The 27040-nt window shown below is 45.6% G+C and overlaps 1 protein-coding gene across 1 annotated transcript in view; it reads left to right on the top strand.

Annotated features, from left to right (window-relative positions):
* Positions 1-10319: 10319 nt before the first annotated feature.
* Positions 10320-27040, top strand: part of LOC130366719 (olfactory receptor 11L1-like) — a 24889-nt gene continuing 8168 nt past the window's right edge. The window contains exon 1 of the mRNA XM_056569041.1: positions 10320-10361. Within this exon, the coding sequence (XP_056425016.1) occupies positions 10320-10361 (42 nt within the window). The remainder of the gene's footprint in view (positions 10362-27040) is intronic.

The raw sequence follows: 27040 nt of genomic DNA, 5'->3' as shown, positions 1-27040 counted from the left end.
GAAATTCTTTGCTTTTTTAATTTCTTTTTTGTCTTATCCACAGTGCTCTCTGCTGACACCTCTGTCCATTTCAGGAACTGTCCAGAGCAGGAGAAAATCCCCATAGCAAACCTATGCTGGACAGTGTCTGACACAGACAGAGGTGTCAGCAGAGAGCAATGTGGACAATACAAAAAATAAATTCAAAAAGCAAATAATTTCCTTTGTAGCATACAGCTGTTAATAAGTAATGAAAGGATGAAAAAAATTAATAGAAGTAATTTACACATTCTGGCACCAGTTCATTAAAAAAATAAAGTTTTCCACCGGAGTACCCCTTTAAATTGATGATTTATTGTAGCTAGTGCTACCATAAAAAAAATTAGGTAATGTCCCAGGCCCAGCAGCATCAGTAAACCATATAGTGGCTGAATGACACAGCCTGGAGTTCACAACAGCATGAATAGACCATAGAGTGGCTGAATGGCACAGCATGGGGTTAGCAGCAGCATAAGTAGAACATATAGTGGCTCAATGTCACATCCTGGAGTTGGCAGCATCATCAGGAGTCCTGAATGTGACCCAGTGACAGAATGGTGTGGTGGGTGGCAATACCAGTACCTGGTGACGAAGGTGGGCGAAAAAAGGTCTGATGTGGAGGAATGTTTTTAACTGGGGATCAGCGCCTTAAATCTGTTCGGCACTATACATATTTCTGAAGTGTTTGTGTGGCACCATGGTCAACCTACTCTGATTCATCAGGAATTGGTGGGCGGAAATCCTGGCTGATCCATGCCTGATTCCTCTTTACAAAGGTCAGTCTCTCCACATTTTTCGTGGACAGACGAGTTCTACTTGGGGTGACTATGGCCCCCGCCCAGAAGTCATCCCGCTGCCAAATGGTGACTATACGGCTGTCATTCTGCAAGAACGTGAGCATGCATCGTGCCATTTGTGCAAGTGACTCGGAGGGATTCCCTGCCTCTATCTTCACTACAAACTGCCACGATGTGTCTGGGTCCTCTGTCTTGCCTTTATCATAACCCTCTAGCTCCTCTGGCTGCTCCTGTTCCTCCTCTCCTGTCAGATGACTAGAAAAACTGCCCATCTTGCGAAACGTAAACTATGCTTCACTGTGCCCCTCCCCCTCCTACTCCCCCAGTTCAGCCCCCACTAGGCTCATGTGCCCATGAGATGTAGGCACCACGTCTCCATTTCCCTGACCAGCCATCGTTTACAACACGTGTTGTAGGAAATGAAGCAGTGCAAGGACATTGTTCATCCCATAATCCTGGCGACTGACTAATAATATGGCTTCCTGAAAGGGCCTGAGCAAATGGCAGTTGTCACGTATGAGCTGACAATGGTTGACATTGAAGCTATACAAGGGAGTACCCCTATCCGATTGGATCATCAAGAAATCAATGATGGCTTTTCTCTGTTCGTATAGTCAGTCCAACATATGGAGGGTGGAATTCCAACGTGTAGCAACATCTCAAATAAGACTATGTTGGAGGATACTGTTCTGACGTTGAAGCTCAAGGAGGGTGTGCTTTACGGAGTACGAGTGGCTGAAGGGCATGCAAAGTTTCCTTCCCATAGTTAGGATGTCTTGAAAATCGGGGGAACACTTCAGGAACCGATTGAAAACCAGATTGAACACGTGTGCCATACAGGCACATTGCCATACTGGCTCAGGCTTCCTTGTCGCAGCACATGGTTCCCATTTCCAGTTTTCGTGAAGTAAGCCATGCTCCAGTTTCTTTATGAATTACTTTTAGCAGTTCTTCCCCTGTGTGACTCCATTCGCCAAGGCAAACCATGTGAAGAACAACGTGACACCGCCGTGCCCTGCACACATGGTATGCTGAAGGGCCACTGAGACTTGTCTGTGCAGTGGAGACTGAAGACACGGTGGAGGATAAAGCGGCGGAGTCGCACACTGTCACAGGATCAACGGCCTGAGAGCGTGACCTGTCCAAGTTAGTGTTGTGGCTGTGCAGGAATTCAATTCACCCAGTGGGCCGTAAAGCACATGTATTGTCCCTGACCATAGTTACAGCTCCAGTTCTTAGTTCTCTGAAAGGTGCAGATTCCATCACTGGAAAATTGAGGAACTGTAGCACCAGCAACTTGGACAGGAGCACATTCATCTTCTGCGCCGTTGGATGAGTGGGCACATACTGTTTGTCTCTTGGACATGGCTTCATCAAGGAATTGTTGGCAGAATGGCTGACTAAAAGTAGGAGGAGCACACAGATCCCTTTGGCTGAGGTGGTGGAGCCTTGGCTGGCTGAAAGAGGGAGAGGCGTGCCACTGGGTGATGCAGCTGGCTGGACCACTACATCGGAGCCATGGTTCTCCCAGGCCGCTTTATGGTGGCGAAGCATATGTTGACGCAGTGTCGTGGTGCCAACATTGGGACCCTGGCTACGCTTCACCTTCTGCCGACACATCTTGCATGTGGCTATGTGAACCTCCTCCGGATGCTTGATGAAAAACTGCCACACCGCCAAGTAGCTGATTTTCCCACCTACAGTCTGCACTAATTGACTGCTACTTCCGCCATCTCCTGGGACCCTTGTTCCACTACCTCCCGGGAAGGAAGGCTGCCGCAAAGCAGGTGGTCTCCCCTGGGCACGTTTGGTTCCAGAATTTCCACTTGTGCCATGCTGACTGCCAACCATGCTACCACCTTGCTGGCTCAGCTGCTGCCTCACATCAACCTGCAACTCTCTTCTCCTGATGATGATGAAGCCCCTTCTGCACCCAGCTCCCAATTGCGATCAGCTTCATCATCATCATCAAGTGTCTGCACGTCACTGATGTCCTCCTCAGGTTCCTCAACAGTGTCTGCTTCAAGACCCTGATTGATGTCACCACCGCCTCCCACATCACTTTCCTCTTCACTATTTGCGGGAGGAAGCGGCAGATGTCTCCTCCACTTCTTGGCTGGGCAGTAGCTGCTGACTGTCCTGTATTAGATCGTCCTCAGTAAATAATGGAGCTGAACCCACAGCATAAGATACTTCTTTAGGGGACTGAACAGCATAGGACAGAGGCAATGGGAGGACAGGGATTGCTCCCGGGCCATGCCAACTGAGGGTTGTGTCTGGGCAACACACCCACTGTTGACTGGGGGTATCAGATGTCACTTGTGATGAAGTGGATGACTGTGTTAACCAATCGAGGATGGCAGATAGCTTGCTGGTCGAGACACAACCACTAGCTGATACCGAGAGCTCAGGCCTCTCCCTGCGACTCCTGCTGCCACTCGCCCCTAGTCTGCTACAACTGCTTCCTGATGAATTTATGCTTCTGCCACTCCTCTGTGCACATCCTGGCACTTCTCTGCCTGACATACTTAGTGCGTGCATGAGGGAAGTACAATACGCTTCACTACTCTTCACTACACTTAAAAGAGTATTTGTCTAGAACAGCAGTAGGTGTGTACTTTTGGCTGTCCTTTCACAGTATCTAGGCCCTTGACAGAGTAACAGGAACAAAATAGTACACTACTTATATGTAGGTATGTGGTATGCACTTATGAGGGCAGAAAAATATGCTACAGTACGCTTAAAAAAGTATTTGAGTACAACACCAGCCAGTGAGTACTTTTGCCTGTCCTTTCACAGTATCTATATCCTTGACAGATTAACAGGTACAAAAGTGTACACTGCTTAGATGCAGGTATGTGTTATGCACTAATGTGGGCACAAAAATGCACTACAGTACGGTTAAAGAAGTAGTGGATTAAAACACCAGCCTTTCACAGTATCTAGGCCCATGACAGATTAACAGGTACAAAATAGTACACTATTTAGATGTACAATCATGGCCGTATGTTGGCACCCCTGAAACCTTTCAAGAAAATGAAGTATTTCTCACAGAAAAGGATTGCAGTAACACAGGTTTTGCTATACACATGTTTATTCCCTTAGTGTGTATTGGAACTAAAATAAAAAAGGGAGGAAAAATAGCAAATTGGACATAATGTCACCAAACTCCAAAAATGGGCTGGGCAAAATTATTGGTACCCTTATCTTAATATTTGGTTACACACCCTTTGGAAAAAAATAACTGAAATCAGTGTCTTCCTATAACCATCAATAAGCTTCTTATACTTCTCATCCGAAATGTTGGACCACTCTTCCTTTACAAATGTCTCCTGGTCTCTCTTCTTGGAAGCGCCTTTTCCCAACAGCAATTTTCAGATCTCTCCACAGATGATCATTGGAATTTAGATCTGGACTCATTGCTGGCCACTTCAGAACTCTCCAGCGCTTTGTTGCATCCTTTTCTGGGTGCTTTTTGACGTATGTTTGGGGTCATTGTCCTGCTGGAAGACCTAAGATCTTGGACGCAAACTCAACTTTCTGACACTGGACTGTAGAGTGTGACCCAAAATCCTTTGGTAATCCTCAGATTTCATGATGCCTTGTACACATTCAAGGCACCCAGGGCCAGAGGCAGCAGAACAACCCAAAACATCATGGACCCTCCACCATATTTCACTGTAGGTACTGTGTGCTTTTCTTTGTAGGCCTCAATCCATTTTCGGTAAACAGTAGAATGATGTGCTTTACCAAAAAGCTCTATCTTGGTCTCATCTGTCCACAAGATGTTTTCCCAGAATGATTTTGGCTTACTCAAGTAAATTTTGGCAAAATGTAGTCTTGCTTTTTTATGTCTCTGTGTCAGCAGTGGGGTCCTCCTGGGTCTCCTGCCATAGCGTTTCATTTCATTTAAATGTCGATGGATAGTTCGCGCTGACACTGATGATCCCTGAGCCTACAGGATTGAATATCTTTGGAACTTGTTTGGGGCTGCTTATCCACCATCCGGACTATCCTGCGTTGACACCTTTCATCAGTTTTCCCTTACGCCCACACCCAAAGAGATTAGCTACAGTGCCATGGGTTGCAAACTTCTTGATAATGTTGTGCACTGTGGACAAAGCCAAATCTAGATCTCTGGAGATGGACTTGTAACCATGAGATTGTTGATATATTTCCACAATTTTGGTTTTCAAGTCCGCAAGACAGTTCTCTTCTCCTTTTTCTGATGTCCATGCTTAGTGTGGCATACACAGACACACAATGCAAGGACTAAGTGAACTTCTCTCCTTTTTATCTGCTTTCAGGTGTGATTTTTATATTGTCCACACCTGTTACTTGCCCAAGGTGAGTTTAAAGGAGCATCACATGCTTAAAACAATCACATTTTTCAACAATTTTGGAAGGGTTACAATAATTTTGTCCAGCCCATGTTTGGTGATATTATGTCCAATTAGATTTTTTTCCTTTTTTTGTTTAGTTCCAATACACACAAAGGGAATGTGTATAGCAAAACATGTGTTACTGCAATCCTTTGCAGAAATACTTTGTTGAAAAATTTCAGGGGTGCCAATATTTTTGGCCATGGCTAAATAGTACACTACTAAGTTATGTGGTATGCACTTATGAGGGCAGAAAAAATGTGCTACAATACGCTTAAAAAACATATTGAAGTAAAACACCAGCCGCTGATTACTTTTGCCTGGCCTTTCACAGTATCTAGGCCTTTGACAGATTAACAGGTACAAAAGAGTACACTATTTAGATGTAGGAATGTGGTGTGTATATATGAGGGCAGAAAAGTACGTTTAAAAAAGTATTTGAGTACAACACCAGCCGGTCAGTATCGAAGCCCTTTACAGATTAACAGGTACAAAATAATACACTACTTAGATATAGGTATGTCGTATGCACTTATGTGGGCACAAAAATACGCTACAGTACGCTTAAAGAAGTAGTGGAGTAAAACACCAATCAGCCTTTCACAGTATCTAGGCCCTTGACAGATTAACAGGCACAAAATAGTACACTACTTAGATGTAGGTATGTGGTATGCACTTATGTGGGCACACCAATGCGCTACAGTACACTTAAAGAAGTAATGGAGTAAAACACCATCCAGTGATTGCTTTTGCCCGGCCTTTCACAGTATCTAGGCCCTTGACAGATTAACAGGTGCAAAATAGGACACTATTTAAAAGTAGGTATGGTATGCACTTATGAGGGCAGAAAAATGCACTACAGTACATTTAAAAAACTAATTTTTGCACAACACCAGCAGTACACAACAGTGCTGCAGCACACAGTCGCTGTGTACTCTCTCACAGACTATTAGGAATGCACTGCTTGGTGTATTATACCATCTACAGACTAGTATAACCAGCAGACCATTTGTTGTGGAACAAGGAGGGCAGAAAATTGGAGTAAATTGGAGTAAAATACCAGCCAGTGATTACTTTTGCCTGGCCTTTCACAGAAACTAGGCCTTTGACAGATTAACAGGTAAAAAATAGTACACTACTTAGATTTACATGTGGTATGCACTTATGAGGGCAGAAAAATGCGCTACAGTACGCTTTAAAAACATATTGGAGTAAACACCAGATAGTGATTACGTTTGCCTGGACTTTCACAGTATCTAGGCCCTTGACAGATTAACAGGTAAAAAAGAGTACACTACTTGGATGAGGGCAGAAAAATGTGCTACAGTACGCTTAAAAAACTTATTTTTGCACAGCACCAGCAGTACACAACAGTGCTGCAGCACACAGTCGCTGTGTACTAAACCCAAAATTTCACTCTCTCAAATATTATTAGGAATGGACTGCTGGGTATTATACTGTCTACAGACTAGCATAACCAGCAGACCATTTGCTGTGGAACAAAGACACAGAGTTGCGCTGAAAATATTATTCCTGCCTCCTCTGCTAAGGTTTCTCAAGCTGAGCCAGCTTGCTCAAATGTATGAGGCAACACACAGCTCTCTGCCCCTCTCTGTAATACAATGCTGTAGAAAGTGACTGGGAGGTTAATGGCTGCAGTAAAAATAATTTTCTGTGAAAAATGCACTGTTCTGTCCAGCAGAACGCTGATGTGACTATGAGATGAAACGCATCTGTAAAAAGCTTATCTATGTAACACACAAATCGCTGTCCGTTCTCTCTGCAGTGAAAGGATGAAGTGACTGGCCGCAAATTCAGCTTCATCAGATTTGATTCGCTCATCTCTAGCTGTTACTATAATCATCACAATTATGACAAATCATGGTTTGAACTATCTTGCTTTGTTTGTAATGAGTCTCTCTGATATATTAGTTTCACCATTTAAGTTGCATTACTGAAATAAATGAACTTTGCACGATATTCAAATTTTTTTCACCTGTACTTTGAAGCACTCTAATGTCTTCAAAAAGTAAAAACATGTCAACTTTATGATTCCAACATAAGATATTTTTTATTTGATAAACCTATACTTTATGTGGCCTGCCCATTTTCCTTATAAGCAGAGAGCTTCAAAGTTAGAAAAATGCAAAATTCTAATTTTTTCATGAAATTATAGAATTTTTTTCCAAGAAATTATGCAAGTTTTGACAAAAATGTACACCTATCTTAACTCCTTCCATCTCGGGCCTTTTTTAATTTTGGCACTTTTATTTTTCTCTCCTCACTGTTACGTACCGGCAGGACTGGTAGTGGATCCTCTGGACCAGAGAGGCGATGACGCGGGTTGTACTAGAGGACCGGTTCTAAGTGGTTACGGGTTTTCACCAGAGCCCGCCGCAAAGCGGGATGGACTTGCTGCAGCGGTAACCACCAGGTCGTATCCTCCAGTAGCAACTCGACCTCACTGGTAGCTGATATGGCGTGGTACACAGGGAGCAGGCAGGAGCGTAGTCGGACGTAGCAGAGGTCAGGGCAGGCGGCAAGGGTTCAAAGGCGAGTAGACGGTAGCATGGGTACGGCAACAGGCAGGGCAGTATACACAGTATGGAAAGCTTTTTCAAAGGCACTAGGGCACAAAGATCCGGCAAGGGCGGGAACGGGCAGGAGACTTTTATTAGGGAAGGAGGCAGGGATAATTAGCCAGCACACCAATCAATGGTGCGCTGGCCTTTTAAATTTACAGAAGGTGGCACACACATCCTAGAGAGCGGGGTCGCGCGGCCGGAAGGCAGAGCCAGTCAACGCCGGGAACGAGGAGCCAGGTAAGTCAGACAGGGACTTGGCGCGTGAGCGGGGACCACCAGCCACGGAAGCCGCGTCAACGACACAAGGGATCCCGTGCTCCCGGTCAGTGTGACTGATCCCGGGAAGGGGGAGCGGGGAAGCGAGCGCTCCGATCCGGAGGCGGGGACCGGAGTGCTGGCTGTGACAGTATCCCCCCTTTGGTCTCTCCCTCTTTTGGGTACCCAGAAAACAACGAATGAGGTTGCGGTCCAGGATATTCTCTTCGGGCTCCCAGGATCTCTCCTCAGGACCGCAACCCTTCCAGTCAACCAGAAAAAATCTTTTCCCCCGCGAGACCTTGGTAGCTAGGATTTCTTTAACCGAGAAAATATCTGAAGTACCAGTGACAGGGGTGGGAGAAAGAAGTTTAGGAGAAAAGCGATTAAAGATGGCAGGTTTGAGAAGGGAGACATGGAAAGAGTTATGAATTCTGAGGGAGGGAGGAAGATGGAGCTGGTAGGACATCGGATTAATGCGGCTCTTAACTCTGAAGGGACCAAAGTAACGAGGGCCCAGCTTGTAACTTGGTACCTTAAATCTGATGTATTTCGAGGAAAGCCACACCTTGTCACCAGGATTGAATTCTGGAGGAGCTCTACCACTTTTATCGGCCTGGAATTTCATACGGGTCGAGGCCTTGAGGAGGGCTGAGTGGGTCTCACGCCAAATGGAAGAGAAGTCTTGAAGAAGGTCCTCTACAGCTGGTACAGAAGAGGGAACGGAGGTCCGAGGTAGTGGTGGCAGAGGGTGATGACCATAAACCACAAAAAATGGAGACTTATTGGTGGCGGAAGATTGTTTGAAATTATAAGAGAACTCTGCCCAAGGGAGTAAGTCTGACCAATCTTCTTGGCAGGAGGACACAAAATGGCGTAGATAATCTCCCAGAATCTGGTTCACCCGTTCTACTTGGCCATTAGACTGAGGGTGATACGAGGAAGAAAAGTCCAGTTTGACCCCGAGCTGTCCACAAAGACCCCTCCAAAATCTGGAAACAAACTGCACCCCACGGTCAGAGACGATGTGTCTGGGAAGACTGTGGAGGCGGAAGATGTGTAGGAAAAACTGTTTGGCCAACTGAGGCGCGGACGGGAGACCAGGCAGAGCCACAAAGTGAGCCATCTTAGAGAATCAGTCAACCATGACCCAAATAACCGTCATACCATGAGAGGAATGGAGATCAGTTATGAAGTCCATGGCAATGTGCGACCAAGGGGTCTCCGGAACTGGAAGGGGCAGAAGAAGACCTGGCGGGTTTAGACGAGGAGTCTTGTCACGGGCGCAGATCGCACAGGACTGGACAAACTCAGTGACGTCTTTCTCCAGCGAGGACCACCAATATCTTTGGGAGATTAACTGAAGAGACTTCTTAATCCCAGGATGGCCGGCAAAGAGGGAAGCGTGTACGCACTTGAGAACCTGTAACCGCTGACGAGGAGGAACATAGGTTTTACCCGGGGGCAACTGTGAGGAGACATTCAGGTGGAATAATGTGTTGAGGAGTAGGTACGTCACCCACCACATCTGAAGAGCAAGAAAGGGTATCTGCTCTGACGTTCTTGGCAGCAGGACGGAAATGAATTTGGAAATTGAAGCGGGCAAAGAAGATGGACCAACGGGCTTGGCGGGGAATAAGTCTCTGAGCTGACTGGAGGTAGGCTAGGTTCTTATGGTCCGAGAAAATGGTCACAGGGTGAGGCGCACCCTCGAGATGATGTCTCTACTCCTTGAAAGCCAATTTAATTGCCAACAGTTCTCTGTACCCAATAGTGTAATTCTTCTCGGCGGGAGAAAAGGTTTTAGAAAAGAAGCCACAAGTTATGGTCTTGCCTCTGGAAGACTTCTGAGTAAGCACAGCTCCTGCTCCCACCGAGGATGCATCCACTTCAAGATAGAATGGGTTGGAAGGATCAGGTCGGGAAAGAACAGATGCGGAAGCAAAGGAGGCTTTCAGGGACTGGAAGGCTTCTTCAGCTTGAGGAGGCCAGGTTTTGCGATTAGCACCCTTCTTAGTCAAAGCCACAAGGGGGGCCACAAGGGTGGAGTAATGAGGAATAAATTGTCTGTAATAGTTGGCAAAACCCAGGAACCTCTGTATGGCTCGGAGACCAGAGGGGCATGGTCAGTCCAGGACCGCAAAGAGCTTGGCAGGATCCATTAGGAGTCCTTGGGATGAGATGATATACCCCAGGAAGGGAAAGAGGAAAGCTCGAACAGGCATTTCTGAATCTTGGCGGTTCTTTCTGAGCCGAGTGAGAAGTTGTCGGACATGAACTCGATGTTGATCCAAATTAGAGGAAAAAATAAGAATATCATCAAGGTATACTACTACACAAGTATAAAGAAGGTCCCGGAAGATGTCATTAACAAATTCTTGGAAGACTGCAGGTGCATTACAAAGTCCAAAAGGCATCACTGAGTATTCAAAGTGACCATCTCTGGTGTTAAAGGAGGTCTTCCATTCGTCGCCTTCACGAATACGGATCAAATTATAGGCCCCTCGAAGATCCAATTTGGTGAAGATCTTTGCCCCTCGGAGACGATCAAATAACTCAGAGATTAGGGGCAGAGGGTAACGGTTCTTGATGGTGATTTTATTGAGTCCTCTGTAGTCAATACAGGGGCGAAGGGAACCGTCCTTCTTGGTCACAAAGAAGAAGCCAGCCCCAGCAGGAGAAGACTTCCTTATGAATCCTCTCTGGAGGTTTTCACGAATATATTAGGACATGGCAAGCGTCTCTGGAGGTGAGAGAGGATACATTTTTCCCCGAGGTGGAGAGGAACCAGGCATTAGGTCAATAGGACAATCATAGGATGTGTGAGGAGGAAGGACCTCAGCTTGTTTTTTGCAAAAGACATCCGCAAAACTGTGGTATGGTTTTGGCAGACCGGGAGGCGGAGAAATTTGCGGAAGTTGCTTGACTGGAGCAGGCTTGAGACACCGGTCTGAACAGGAGGTACCCCAACGCAGGATCTCACCGGAGGACCAGTTCAGGACAGGACTATGACGTTGTAGCCACGGCAGGCCCAGGAGGAGTTCGGAGGAGCAGAAGGGAAGGACAAGGAACTCTAAAGTCTCTGTATGAAAAATTCCAATGTCCATCTGCAGTGGCAGGGTACGGAACTGCACCGTTAACCGTAGAAATTATGAGGGGCTTGGTTAGACGGACAACCGGAATGCGGTACTTGTCGACGAAGGAGGTGTGAATGAAGTTGCCAGCTGAACCGGAATCCAATAAGGCTGCGGCGGTGAAGAAGGACTTGGAAGGGAGGAACAACTGCACGGGTATGATGAGACGTGGAGAGGGGGAATCCACACCTAGCAACGCCTCTCCTGCGTTTACTAGGTGCGAGCGTTTCCCGAACCTGGTGGACGGAGAAGACAATAACGTAGGAAGTGCTCAGTACTGGCGCAGTACAGACACAGGTTCTCGTCTCTGCGACGGCTTTGTTCTTGCGGAGTCAGGTGTGACCGGTCCACCTGCATGGCTTCCACGGCGGGAGGCCCAGAAAGGGGTTGAGGTGGACATTGAGAAACGGGAGCCAGACGAGGGTAGAGTCTAGATTGAGCCTTTCCCTTTTCTACAAGGAGTTCCTCTTGTCTCTCGGTGAAACGCTTGTCGATTCTGGTGGCCAGCAAGATGAGGTCACTAAGGGAGGAAGGAAGTTCTCGTGCAGCCAGAACGTCCTTTACTTCACTGTTTAGTCCCTTCTTGAATGTGGCACAGAGGGCTTCATTATTCCAGTTCAGCTCAGAGGCTAGGGTACGAAACTGAACGGCATAATCACCCACGGTAGAGGCTCCGTGGTTCAAGTTCAGTAAGGCAGTCTCTGCGGAGGTAACCCAGACAGGTTCCTCGAAAACATTCCGGAATTCTTGGCAGAAGTTTTGGACAGAGGAGGTGGCAGGATCAGAGCGGTCCCACAGCGGTGTAGCCCAGGCCAGGGCCTTCCAGGAGAGTAGACTAAGAATAAAGGCTACCTTGGCTTGCTCAGAAGTAAATTGGTCAGACAGTAGCTCGAGGTGGAGAGAGCACTGCGACAGGAACTCTCGGCACTGCTTAGGATCTCCGTCATACTTGTCAGGCAGGGACAGACAGATTCTGGAACCGGAGGCAACTGCAGGCGGAGGAGATGCAGCAGATGCAGGCGGAGGAGCTAGATGTTGCTGAGACAGCAGGAGCTGCTGCAACATGGGGTTAACTGGGCCAGCTGCTGACCTTGCTGGGCCACAATGGTGGTGAGGTCCGCTAGGCTTGGCAAAGGAACATCAGTGGGATCCATGGCCGGATCTTACTGTTACGTACCGGCAGGACTGGTAGTGGATCCTCTGGACCAGAGAGGCGATGACGCGGGTTGTACTAGAGGACTCGTTCTAAGTGGTTACAAATTTTCACCAGAGCCCGCCGCAAAGCTGGATGGACTTGCTGCGGCGGTAACCACCAGGTCGTATCCTCCAGTAGCAACTCGACCTCACTGGTAGCTGATATGGCGTGGTACACAGGGAGAAGGCAGTAGCGTAGTCGGATGTAGCAGAGGTCAAGGCAGGAGGCAAGGGTTCAAAGGCGAGTAGACGGTAGCAAGGGTACGGCAACAGGCAGGGCAGTATACACAGTATGGAACGCTTTCTCAAAGGCACTAGGGCACAAAGATCCAGCAAGGGCAGGAAGGGGCAGAAGACTTTTATTAGGGAAGGAGGCAGGGATAAATTTACAGAAGGTGGTGCGCGCGCGCCCCAGAGAGTGGGGCCACGTGCGCTGGAAGGCAGAGCCAGTCTGCACCGGGAACGAGGAGCCAGGTAAGTCAGACAGGGATGCGGCGCGTGAGCGGGGACCAGCCGCCACGGCAGCCACGTCCCCGACACAAGGGAACCCATGCTCCCGGTCAGTGTGACTGTGCGGGAGGCACCGGGATCCCGGGAAGGGGGAGCGGGGAAGCGAGGGCTCAGATCCGGAGGCGGGGACCGGAGCGCTGGCTGTGACACTCACCTTCCAAAAACCATAACACTTTCAATTTTCCTCCCACAGACCCATATGAGGGCTTGTTTTTGCGCAACCAATTTTACTTGGTAATACCATTAATTTCACCACAAGATCTATGGTTATACAAAAAAAAAAAATAGTTGTGGGGCAAAATTGAAAAAAAAAAAAAAAAAACACGCCATTTTGTAAATTTTGGGGGCTTGCGATTCCACGTAGTGCACCTTTGAGTACAAATGACACCATATCTTTATTCTGTAGTTCCAAGGATACCTAATTTATATAGGTTCTATTTTATTTTACTACTTAAAAAAATTATAACTGCATGCACCAAAATTGGTATGTTTAAAATCAACTTCTGACCCCTATAACTTTTTTATTTTTCCGTATAGGGGGCGGTATGAGGGCTCATTTTTTGCCCTGTCATCTGAAGTTTTTATCGGTACCATTTTTGTTTTGATGAGACTTTAGATTTTTTTCGGTCCTGGTTGCTGATAGCGCATCTGCTGAGCAAGTGTCGTACAGTGGGAGCCCGAAGTGGACGTAAATATATATCCATTTGTGGGAGGGGGTTAAAGTAAAATATGTCCTGAAAAAACTATCTCAGAATCAAATTCATAAGTAAAAGCATTCCAGAGTTATTAATGCTTAATTCCTAAAGACGCAGGACGTATATTTACCCCGCGTTATATATGGGTCGATCCCAGTGGCCATCAACGGCCGGGACCCACGACTAATACTGGACATCACCGATCGCGGTAATGCCTGGTATTAACCCTTCAAACACGGCGATCAAAGTTGACCGCTGCATCTGAAGTGAAACCAAAATCATCCTGGCAGCTCAGTCAGGCTGTTCGGGACTGCCACAGTGAAATCGCAGCGTCCCAAACAGCTTGCAGGATGCAAGGAGGATCCCTACCTCCCTCCTGGGTGTCGATCACCAAATGACTGCTCCGTGCCTGAGATCCAAGCAGGAGCAGTCGAGCAGCGATAACACTGATCAATGCCATGTTAATGCATGGCAATGATCAGTGTAGAAAATCAGTGTGTGCAATGGTATAGCACCCTATGGGAGCCATAACATTGCAAAAAACAAATTTGAAAATAAAGTGTTAATAAATGTGATTTAACCCATTCCCTAGTCAGAATCACCCCCTTCCCTTTTCCCATAAAAAAATATGTAAATAAAAATTAATATGAACATATGGGTATTGCCACATGTGAAAATGTCCAAACTATAAAAATATATCGTTAATTAAATCACACGGTCAATGGCGTACACATAAAAAAAATTCAAAAGTCCAAAATATTGTATTTTTGGTCACTTTTTATACCATAAAAAATGAATAAAAAGCTATCAAAAAGTCTGATCTTAACAAAAACGGTACCGACTTCAGATCACGGTGCAAAAAATTAGCCCTTATACATACTCATATGCAGAAAAATAAAAAAAAGTTATAGGGGTTAGAAAAGGACATTTTTAAAATGTAGTTATGATTTTTTCTAGAAGTAAGATAAAATCAAACTTATATAAGTAGAGTATTTTTTTATTTTTAATATATTGACCTACAGAATAAAGATCAGGTGTAAGGTAAAATGACTAATGTCAATGCAAAGTAGAATTGGTGGCGCAAAAAATAAGCCATAATATTGATTTTTAGGTGGAAAATTTAAAGGGTTATGATTTTTAAAAGGTAAGGTAGAAAAAATGAAAATTCAAAAACTGAAAAACGCTGAGTCCTTAAAGGGTTAAAGTGACAGTGGTCAAATTTGCAAAAAAAATGCTCTGGTGCTTAAAAGGGTACTCCGCTGCTCAGCATTTGAAACAATGTCGTGCCCCGCCCCTCATTGCAAGCCTATGGGAGGGGCATTGCAGCTGTCACACCCCCTCTCATAGACTTGCATTGAAGGGACATTGTTTCAAACGCTGAGCAGCAGAGTACCCTATTAAGCACCAATGTCCCGCGCCAGGTTCTAAGCATTTGTAAGACAAAAAATACAATTAATCTTTTAGTAGTGCAAAAATTATTTATTTTACAACTGAAACTTATATCATGTGTACTTTACATAACATTCAAACATCATTCTCATAAACAAAGATTATCGTACAAAGGCTGTGTCAAATGGGAGAAATAAAGTCACCTATTCTGAAAGAACGCCTGGGTTATTTACTGACTAACAAGTTGACCAGCATTATTCAGCAGATGTTTCCTCCCTCAGCAACATCCATCTCGGAATGATGATTCACTGCTATGTTGTGAAGGATACAACATGCAATGATGACTTCACATACACGTTTTGGATGGTAGAATAACGCTCCACCTGTTATATCCCAACAGCCAAATCGACTCTTCAGCAGGCCAAAGGTACGTTCAATCATTGAGCGTGTTTTCTTGTGAGCAACATTGAAGTTATTTTCTTCCTGACTACGTGGATTTAAATATGGTGTAAGTAGCCACCTACTCAATCCATTGCCATTGTCTCCTGTTCGTAAAAAATACAGATTATCAATGAGGCAAAAATGTTCAAAATATTTTGTCAACATTTCAGCCATACTTGAACTTTGAAATAGCAATCTAAATCCCTAGAAACATGAGAGACTCATATACTTAAAAAAATGTGGATTGGTATAGGGAAATGTAATTCTACCTTCTTTAACTCCTTGCGGACCAAGGGCGTACCTGTACGCCCTGCTCCCCTGCTATGACGTGGGGTCAAGGGCTGACCCTGTGTCATAGCTGGGTGGTCCCGGCAGCTATCAGCCGTCAGGACCCATGTCTAATGCCAGACATCACTGATTGCAGTGATGCCTGGCATTAGCCCCTTAAGTGCAGCGATTAAAGTTCATCGCCGCGTCTAAAGTGAAAGTAAACGGTTCCGGGCAGCTCGGTCGGGCTGTTTGGGAGCACCGCAGTGAAATTGTGGTGTCCAAAACAGCTGAGAGGATGGGGGGAGGGTCCCTACCTGCTTCCTCTCCGTCCAACCATCAGGCTGGAGCAGCAGAGCGCCGATAACACAGATCAATGCTATGCTATGGAATAGCATTGAAAAGTGTATGCAATCAGAAGATTGCATGTAATAGTCACCTATATGGACTAAAAAGTGGTGTAAAAAAGTAAAAAGAAAAAGCTTATAAATGTGTATGAACCCCTTCCATACTAAAATTTTAAATTACCCCCTTTTCCCATATTACATATAAAAATATGTAAACATAATAAGAATAAACATATGTGGTATCACCGCGTGTGTAAATGTACGAACTATAAAAATATGTTAATTAAACCGCACGGTCAATGGCGTATAAGTAGAGAAAAATCTAAAGTCCAAAACGGCGTAATTTTTGTTCCTTTTGTTTACCCTAAAAAACTAATAAAAAGTGGTCAAAACAAAAATGGTGCTGATAAAAGCTTCAGGTCCCGGCACAAAACTGCTTTAGGTCCCTCTATACTGAGGTACTGAGTTGCACTAAACCTAATAAAGTGCTAATAAAATAGAATAAATACAGATACGGATCAGACCTCAAAATATAGGTAAAATAAAAATTAATAGAAGTCTGGAGATGTAGCTGGTTGTACAAAATAAGTTGTTTTATTTATATATTAAAATATCTATTATTTGAGCAGGGCCCTTGCTACAGATACAGTACAAGTGCCAACAATGCATTAATATTAGATAATAAAATATAGTAAAGTGAAATAAAAATAAAATGAATTAAGCCACCTAGATTTGTGCAATATCTAATGTCCAGTGCATATGTGCTTTAGGTACTGTAATTGTGAATGATAATATCTAGAGATGAGCGAACTTACAGTGATTCGATTCGCCACAAACTTCTGACTTATCCTGCATAAATTAGTTCAGGTGCTCCGGTGGCTGGAAAAGGTGGGTACAGTCCTAGGAGAGTCTCCAGCCACGGGAGCACCTGAACTAATTTATGCAGGATAAAGTCAGCAACTGCCGAGCCGAGAAGTTCATCACAAATCGAATTACTGTAAGTTCGCTCGTCTCTAATAATATCATTCAAATTCTTAAAGGGGTACTCCACTGCCCCAGCATTCGGAACATTTTGTTCTGAACGCTGGCTGCAGGGATCGTAATGTCATGACCACACCCCTTGTGATGTCAAGCCACACCCCTCAATGCAAGCCTATGGGAGTGACCACGCCCCCTCCCATAGGCTTGCATTGAGGGGGTGTGGTGTGACATCACGAGGGGCATGGCCTTGAAATCACGACCCCCGCAACCCGCACCCAGCGTTCGGAACAAAATGTTCCGAACGCTGGGGCAGTTGAGTACCCCTTTAATACGTCCTTGGTATAGGCAATGCAGAGTGTATAAACGTTCATACAGGTTGGCACTGGTTACACCCGACCTACTGGTAGAAAGTACCTTTAATCCAGACGAGTACTGCGGTGGGAATGTTATTGCTGAGACCTGCTGTATCACAGAGAAACTGTGGAGAGGTGCCAGCGCCCTTGTCTGCCAGATGGCACAGACCTCCATCCGGCTCGGTGTCGTTAGAAGATTCAGGTAGCAGGGGTGATGTGTCCTTGCTTGGTAGCGGCGTTACCGCACCACATTGGTTCTCGGCCAGGGGGGTTACAGCGCTTGGAAGGGTGAATGTGTACCCAGTTATGTGGGTTACAGTGCTTGCAAGGGTTTAGTTATATAAAATAAGATGATAGTAAGGTGACAATAGATGGCAATAAATGTTGCAGGTAAGCCAGACGCGTTTCGGGGGGGGGTCCCTTTTTTAATGAATAAATAAGACTGACCGTAAAAAAGGTGGTCTTTTAAAGGCCGACATTTTTGATTGGTGCATAGGTAGTGCCCAATGTAACATGAGAAATGGATCCTTCATTTTGGGATTTGGAGTTGGAATTGGATATGGAATTGAATATAATGGATACATACGTTGGTAAGTAAAAAATAAATAAAAAGACATATTAATGATAAAGTAAAACAAGCTAAAAAAAGACCAAGAACCAAGATATGTACCAAAGTGTAATATGTATCCATATGTTAAGGGAAAGTAGAAAAAAACGATAATTGAGAATAAATATTAATTTAATATTAATGGATTGCAGATACGTAAAAATATGAAAAATAAAAAATGAAAATAAAGTATGGTATAAGAAAGTTTAAGAATAAAATATAGTAAAAAAAAAAAAGATGGAAAATAAAGTGGAACAAATTGGAACAAAATAAATGATAAAATGGATGGAAGAGCTGAGCTGAAAATCTGAAATCAAACATATATATCATAATTAAACCTGAATTGGGTGTATGGTGTGAAAAATAAAATATGTATTCATGTTCAATTACAGTATCTAAAGAGCATGTGCACTGGACAATAGATATTGCAAAAATCTAGGTGGCCTAATTCATTTTTATTTAACTTTACTATATTTAATTATATTTTACTATCTTATATTAATGCATTATTGGCACTTGTACAGTATCTGTAGCAAGGGCCCTGCTCAGATAACAGATATTTTAATAAAAAAATAAAGCACAACTTATTTTGTACAACCAGCTACATCTCCAGTCTTCAATTTTTTTTAATTTTACCTATACTTTGAGGTCTGATCCGTGTTTACCGCATTTTTCGCCGTATAAGACGCACTTTTTCTTCCCCAAAACTGGGGGGGGGGGGAGTTGGTGCGTCTTATACAGCGAATACCTGCGGCCATCAACGGCCGGGACCCGCGGCTAATACAGGACATCACCAATCTCGGTGATGCCCTGTATTAACCCTTCAGACGAGGCAATCAAAGCTGACCGCCGCATCTGAAGCGAAAATAACACTAACCCGGCTGTTCAGTTGGGCTGTTCGTGACCACCGCGGTGTCCTGAACAGCCTACAGGACAACGGGAGGGACCTTATCTGCCTCCTCGGTGTCTGCTCCATGTCGGGATCCCCTGCATTGCCGGCGCTTTCCTTCGACCTCATCACGTCGTCGCGCACGCCGTCCCGTCATCCAATGGCAGCGGAGTGCGTATCGGCGTGATGACGGCAACGGAGAGCGTGGATCTGGGGAAGAAGATGTCCGGTGCGTCAGGGACACCACGGGGACGTGGAGATAGTGATGGAGTGACATCCAGGGCAGCGATGACGGGTCCGGAGTGGCGGGGACAGGTGAGTACTACCTCCTATCCAGTGGTCTTCAACCTGCGGACCTCCAGATGTGGCAAAACTACAACTCCCAGCATGCCCGGACAGCCGTTGGTTGAAGATCACTGTTGGGTTCAGAATCTTTTTTTTCTAGATTTTGCACCTTTAAAATAGGGTGCGTCTTATATGCCGCTGCATCCTATAGGGCGAAAAATACGGTATGTATTAATTCAAAAATAAAAACATATAACTTAGGTATTCTTGCTACCGTATGGACCTACAGAATAAAGATAAGGTGTCATTTTTACCAAAAAGTGCACTGCCTAGAATCGTAAGCCCCCAAAAGTTACAAAATGTCGTTTGTTTTTTTGTTTTATTAATTTTGCCACACAAATATATTTTTTTCTGTTTCGCTGTAAACTTTGTGGTGAAATGATTGATGTCATTACAAAGTAAAATTGGTGGCGCAAAAAAAAAAAATAAAAAGCCCTCATATGGGTCTGTAGTTGGAAAATTGAAAGCGTAATGGTTTTTAGAAGGTGAGGAGGAAAAAACGAAAGCTCAAAGATAAAAAATGGCCCAGTCCTTAATGAGTTAAAGTGCACTCAATTCAGAGGCTTTCCTTGGTGGGATTATAACCCACGACCCCAGCACAGCAGATTAGCAGTGCTACCTGACAGCCATCATGCTGCTTTTAAATATTTAAAATTTAAGAACCAAAATCTTTATTTTTTTATGGGGGGGAGGGCTGGTGGAAATCTAAAATACCAATTCTGTTTGAATAAATAAATAAAAAAAGAAGAAAAAAAACACTTCTTCACTGTGTACAGAATCCTGTATTGACTGCCAAAAGGAGAATTTCAAAAAAAAAATTTACATTTTCTAAATTTACAAAAGCGTTTTCTTCACTGCCTTCAGGTTCTTCAGAAGGAGTTCCCTCCCATCCAGATTCCATATGTGATCCAGGACATGGAATGACTAAGTAAGAGCGCTCTCTGTATAGCAAGCCTGGCCAGTCCACGTATAACAGCAGTTTATTGCCGCCATGTCATAAGTTCCCTTGATAAAATAGAAATATGCCCTGTGGGAATTATTCCACCCATATCTTGTGATCACAGAAGTTTCTGGATCTGGACTTACCACGATCAGCTGATCACTGGGCCAAACTCAGAAAGAAAGTAATAGCCAGGGTTAGATACCAACTTTGTATCTGTTTTATCACTTGATGGAGGAATAACATGAACCTTCAGATTAGTAAACTATTATTATTACTAGAGATGAGCGAATCAAAGCTGACAAACCTGAATTCATTACGAATTTCATGAAAAATTTGATTTGCAACGAATGCGGGAATCGCTTCATTTAACTGCATTTTGCGCCATCCAGGCTCCAGGGCACCTAAAATTGCTGATCCACATGTCAGTACATGGGGCACGGAACGCTGGGAAGGCAAGAAGGTGGGATGACCCTGAATCACATGCAGGATGCAGCCTATCAGCAGCCAGTCACCCCTGTGATGTCACAGCCCTATATAATCGGCAGCCATATTGCGGCCGGTCACTTTATTCATTACACTGCAAAGAGATAGGAAGGACAGCCTGTGTGTGTTTCACAGAAAAGCTTATTACAGCAGCGTTTCACCTCCTAGTAACATCTGCGAGAGCAGTGCTTTTTTTTCACTGAAAATAAGATTTTTACTGCAGCTATTAACCTCCCGGTCACTTTCTTCAACTTTGTATTACAGAGAGGGGCAGAGAGCTGTGTGTTGCCTCATACATTTCAACAAGCTGCCTCAACTTCATAAACCTTAGCAGAGGAGGCAGGAAGAATTTTTCAGCGCAATTCTGTGTCTTTGTTCCACAACAAATCTGCTGGTTATACTAGTCTGTAGACCAGTAGTCCTCACACTTTTTAAACAGGGGGCCAGTTCACTGTCCCTCAGACCATTGGAGGGCCGGACTATAGTTAAAAAAAAAAAACTATGAACAAATTCCTATGCACACTGTATGTATCTTATTTTGAAGTGAAGAAACAAAACGGGAACAAATACAATATTTAAGATAAAGAACAAGTAAAAATATATTACCAGACTTACCATTATATTTCAGCCCCCCTCCCCCTGTGCCATTATATTTCAGCCCCCCTACCCATGTGCCATCATATTTCAACCCCCCTCCCCCCTGTGCCATTATATTTCAGCCCCCCTCCCCCTGTGCCATTATATTTCAGCCCCCCTCCCCCTGTGCCATTATATTTCAGCCCCCCCCCCGGTGCCATTATATTTCAGCCCCCTCCCCCCTGTGCCATTATATTTCAGCCCCCCTCCTGTGCCACATTATTAACTCATTCACCAAACCCCCCTCCCCCTCTGATCCCCTGCTATTACCTGTCCTCCGTCCCATGTGCGCTCCGGCAGGCTCAGGGGCTTGGCGGTTGTTTATGTTGCTGGACCGCATCCTCGGTCCTGATGGAGGTGAGCGAGATGAGTGACGTCATTGCACGCACCTACGCCGTGATGCCGACGTCCTGCGCAGCTCGCTATAGGCTGCAGCATACAGCTGCAGTCTATAGCAGTTTAGTGACGGGGCCCTGTTATATGTGAATTCCTCAGGTATTTAGCCCTACTTGCCCGAAGCAGGGCTAAATGCCTGAAGAATTCCCCTGCCCGGTGCGCGGAACTGCATGTCCCGGGCATGGGGCGATACAAATTCCACATCCCTGAAAGTAGGTAGTACCTCCCGCCGGCCACTGCAAATTCAAAGAGACAGCCGGCCCTGGAGGCAGGCCGGATAAATGTCCTCGGCCATAGTTTGAGGACCCCTGCTGTAGATGGTATAATACCCAGCAGTCCATTCCTAATAGTCTGTGAGAGAGTGCAATTTGGGGTTTAGTACACAGCAAGTGTGTACTGCTGGTGTTGTGGAAAAATATGTATATTTAAGCGTACTGTAGTGCATTTTTCTGCCCTCATAAGTGCATACCACATACCTACATCTGGTGTACTATTTTGTACCTATTAATCTGTCAAGGGCCTACATACTGTGAAAGGAAAGCCAAAAGTAATCACTGGCTGGTGTTTTACTCAACAGTGACTGTGTGCTGCAGAACTGTTGTGTATTGTCGTGCAAAAATCATAATTTTAAGCATACTGTAACACATTTTTCTGCCATCATAAGTGCCTACAACATACATACATCTAAGGAGTGTAGTATTTTCTACCTGTTAATCTGTCAAGGGCCTAGATACTGTGAAAGTCCTGGCAAAAGTACTCACTGGCTGGTGTTGTACTGAGATACTTTTTTAAGTGTACTTGTCATGTCTGTATTGGTCTGTTTTCACACACACACAGTCTATTGGTATTGCTGTGTTGTGAACAGTTTTAGGTTTCCTGGCCAGGGAACGGTCAATTTCCCTGGCTGTTTTAGCCCAGGCCTCTTTTAGCTAATAGCAGCTAGGGTGTGTCCATTTATTGTCAGCCCAGGTTAGGCTCTGGGCTGGTGATTACAGAGACTTCCTGATGTCTAGCTGCTACACACTGCCATGTGGTTTATGGAAGCTGGGTGAAACACTCTTTTTGTTTATTTATAGCTTTTATCTACTATATCTGTTTCTGCATGCACTTTATATTTCTGGTTTTAGTCATGTTGTGCCATGATTTTAAGCTGTGTTTGTTTAGTCGGTTTTTGGATTTTATTATCCTTTCTGCTATGTGTCTGTTCACACTGTGTTTGCTCTATTATCCGTTTGTGATGTTCTGTGTTTTATATTTCTGTTATCCTACTGGGCCAGCATCCTGACCACACTGAGGTAGTCTATTTGGATTTATTGTTATGGCTATTCCTATAGTGGAGTGTCCAGTTTGTGTGTCCAGTGTGAACAGTGTCCTATATCTGGCATCCCTGTTTCTGGTCCATGGGACTTGGAGTCTGCTGGACGTTTCTGAGGGATTGTGGTCTCCTGTCTTGTGTTCTGTGTGAGCAGTGTCCTATTTTACCTGTTCAGCTTTAGTTTTGTCTCTCAGTTCTTTTGCTATCCCCTGCAACTCCAGTATTCTGCTGTATACTCACATCATGCTTAGTCTTGTTCATTTTTGCATGTCTGCTGTCAATCTGATATCTGGTTTTTTGAACTGTTTGCTAATTCACGATATTCTGCCCTGTTAGTAATATATCCCTGTTTCTGGTCCTTGGACTTGGAGTCTATTGGACGTCCTGGGGGATTATGCTAAATTCCTGTTTGTTCCTAAAGTCTGACTTTTCCGTTTTTCTGTCTAGTGTTTTGAACTTTGTTTATTAGTTCTTATATTCCGATCGCTTGAGTTTGGTACATGTCTACTTATCTAGAGTGACCTCTGTTCATGACCACAGATCTCTGGAGTCCTCTGTTCATGGCCTCAGTGCCCCCTGTTCATGTCCAATGATCTAGTGTCTCCTGATCATGTCCGCTGATGGTGTTCACTGTGCTGCTCACCAATCTGTTTCCTCTTAACTTATATATCATACTCTGAATAGATACTCTGAAAGGACAGGCAAAAGTAATCACTGGCTGGTGTTTTACCCCAGTGCTTTTTGAAGCGTACTGTAGAGCATTTTTCTGCCCTCATAAGTGCATGCCACATACCAACATCTAAGTAGTGTACAATTCTGTAGATGTTAATCTTTCAAGGGTCTAGATACTGTGAAAGGACAGCCAAAAGTACACACCTGCTGCTGTTCTAGACAAATACTGTTTTAAGCGTAGTGAAGCGTATTGTATTCCCTTCATATGCGCACTAAGTATGTCAGGCAGAGAAGTGCCAGGACGTGCACAGACTAGGGATGAGTGGCAGCAGGAGTCGCAGAGAGAGGCCTGAGTTCCCAGTATCAGCTAGTGGTTGTGTCTCGACCAGCAACCCATATGCCATCATCGATTGGTTAACACGGTCATCCACCTCTCCACAAGTGACATCTGATACCCCCAGTAAACAGTCGGTGGGTTCCTCAGAAAAAGCCCTCAGTCACATGTCCCGGGAACAGTCCCTGTAATCCCATTGCCTTTGTCCTATGCTGTTCCCTCTCCTACAGAAGTATCTTATGCTGTGGGTCCAGCTCCACTATTCAGTGAGGACAATCTAAAAGAGGACAGTCAGCAGCTACTGGACAGCCAAGAAGGGGAGGAGACATCCAGCGCTACCCCAGCTAGGCGGGCAAGTAGTAATGAGGAGAGTGACGTGGGAGGCGGTGTTACCAACGTTCAGGGTCCTGAAGCAGACACTGTTGATGAACCTGAGGAGCACATCAGTGACGTGCAGACACATGTTTATGATAATGAAGCCAATTGCAATTGGGAGCCGGGTGCGGAAGGGGCTTCATCATCATCATCAGGAGAAGAGAGTTGCAGGTTGCCCGTGAGGCAGCAGCTGAGCCAGCAAGGTGGTAGCATGGTTGGCAGTCAGCATGGTGGCAGAAATCAAAATTCTGGAGCCAAATTTGCCTGGGAGAGACTACCTGCTTTGCGGCAGCCTACCTACCCGGGAGGTAGTGGAACTGGGGCTCCTGGAGACAGCTGCAGTAGCAGTCAATTAGTGCCTGCTGTTGGTGGGAAAATCAGCTACTCGGAGGTGTGGCAGTTTTTCATCAAGCATCCGGAGGAGGTTAACATAGCCAAATGCAACATATGTCGGCAGAAAGTGAACCGTGGCCAGGGTCCCAATGTTGGCACCACAGCTCCACCACCTCAGCAGAAGGGAGACGTGTGTCATACCCTCCTTCTGTCGCTCCAGATGCTTCTGCTCCTCCCACTTTTAGTCAGTCATTCCACAAACAATCTGCGAAGCCATGTCCAAGAGACAACAGTATGCGCCCACTCATCCAACGGCGCAGACGTTGAATGTGCTCCTGTCCAAGTTTCTGGTGCTGCAGTCTCTCTCTTTTCAAGTGGTGGACTCTGCAGCTTTCAGAGAACTGATGGCTTGTGCCGAGCAGAGGTGGAGAGTGCCAAGCCGTCATTTCTTTGATAAGAAGGCAGTACCAGCCCTGCAAAATTTTGAGGAAGAGAATGTGGGACAGCTCTTGAGCCTGTCGGTGTGTATTAAAGTGCACGGCAGCGCCAACGTCTGGAGCTGTAACTATGGTCAGGGACAATACATGTCCTTTACGGCTCGCTGGGTGAATGTGGTTCCTGCACAGACACAACCCCAACTTGGACAGGTCACACCGCTTCCTCCTCCACGCTCTCGGGCCATTGGTCCTGTGACAGTGTGTGACTCTGCCTCCTCATCCTCCACCATGTCCTCATGGCACATGTGTTCAATGTGGTTGTGAAGTGGTTCCTGAAGTGTTTCCCCCCCCCCCCATTTGCAAAACATCCTATCAATGGGAAGGAAACTTTGCATGCACTTCAGCCACTCGTACACCTCAAAGCACACACTCCTTGAGCTGCAGCGTCAGAATGCTATCCCCCAACATAGTCTGATTTGTGACGTTGCCACATGTTGGAATTCCCTCCTACGTATGTTGGACCGACTGTACGAACAGAGAAAATCCATCACCGATTTCTTGATGATCCAAGCGGATAGGAGTACTCCCTGTGTAACTTTAATATGAACCAGTGGCAGCTCATACGTGACACCTGCCGTTTTACTCAGGCCCTTTGAGGAAGCCACATTATTAGGAAGTCGGCATGATTACGGGAGGAACGACATCATTCCACTGCTTCATATCCTACAACACGTGTTGTAAATGATGGCTGGTCAGGGCACTGGTGATGTGGCGCCTACATCTCACGGCCACATGAGCCCTGTGGGGGCTGAACTGGAGGAGGGAGAGGGGCACAGTGGAGCACAATTTTAGGTTTCACCAAATAGGCGTTTTTTCTAGTAATCTGACAGGAGAGGAGGAGCAGAAGCAGCGAGAGGAGCTAGAGGGTTATGAGGAAGGCGAGACAGAGGTCCCAGACACACCGTGGCAGTATGCAGTGGAGATGGAGGCAGGGAGTTCCTCCGAGTCAATTGCACAAATGGCACGATGCATGCTCACTTGCTTGCGTAGTGACAGACGAATTGACACCATTTGGCAGCGGAATGAATTCTGGATCTCCACCTTAGTGGACCCTCGCTACCGCCACAAAATAGGGGCCTTTTTTACACCCACTGAGAGGGAGGACAAACTGACCTACTACAGAGGCATCCTATGTAGTCAGTTGGCCGAAGCCAATCGTCCATACTTTCGCTGGTCTGAATCGGGGGGGCCCCTGCGCTCAACTTCCACTGCCATGGCTGCTGAAGGGGAGGGGTGGCAGCAGCAGTACCAGAACCATCAGCAGCAGCCTGAGTCTACAGTCACTGATGAGTAGCTTTCTTCACCCGCATAGTGAAGCAACTCATCAGCAGCAGGTATACCTGGAGCAGGACCTGAACCAGCAGGTGGTGGCATACCTTGACATGGCCATGCCAACACACCTTGAAGATCCGCTGGACTTCTGGGCAGCCAAACTTGATTTGTGGCCGCAACTAGCAGTTTGCCCTAGAAAAGCTGTCCTGCCCGGCCAGTAGTGTGTCATCAGAGCTGGTGTTTAGTGCAGCGGGGGCCATAGTCACCCCAAGGACAACTCGTTTGCCCACAAAAAATGTGAAGAGACTGAGCTTTGTGAAGATGAATCAGGCATGGATCAGCCAGGATTTCCAGCCACCAATGCCTGATGCATCAAAGTAGATTGACCATGCTGCCACACCAACACTTCACACATATGGATAGGGCCAAACAGATTTATGGTTCTGCGCCCCAGTTACAAACATTCCTCTACATCAGACGACCTTTTTTCACCCAACTTCGTCACTGGGTACTGGTATTGCCACTCACCACACCACTCTATCAGCGGGTCACTTTCAGGACTCCTGATGCTGCTGCCACCTCCAGGCTTTCTCAT

This window comes from Hyla sarda, chromosome 4 (assembly GCF_029499605.1).
Source record: "Hyla sarda isolate aHylSar1 chromosome 4, aHylSar1.hap1, whole genome shotgun sequence".
Lineage (NCBI taxonomy): Eukaryota > Metazoa > Chordata > Amphibia > Anura > Hylidae > Hyla > Hyla sarda.
Note: the sequence above shows the minus strand (reverse complement) of the source record. Positions and strands in the feature narration are given on the sequence as shown.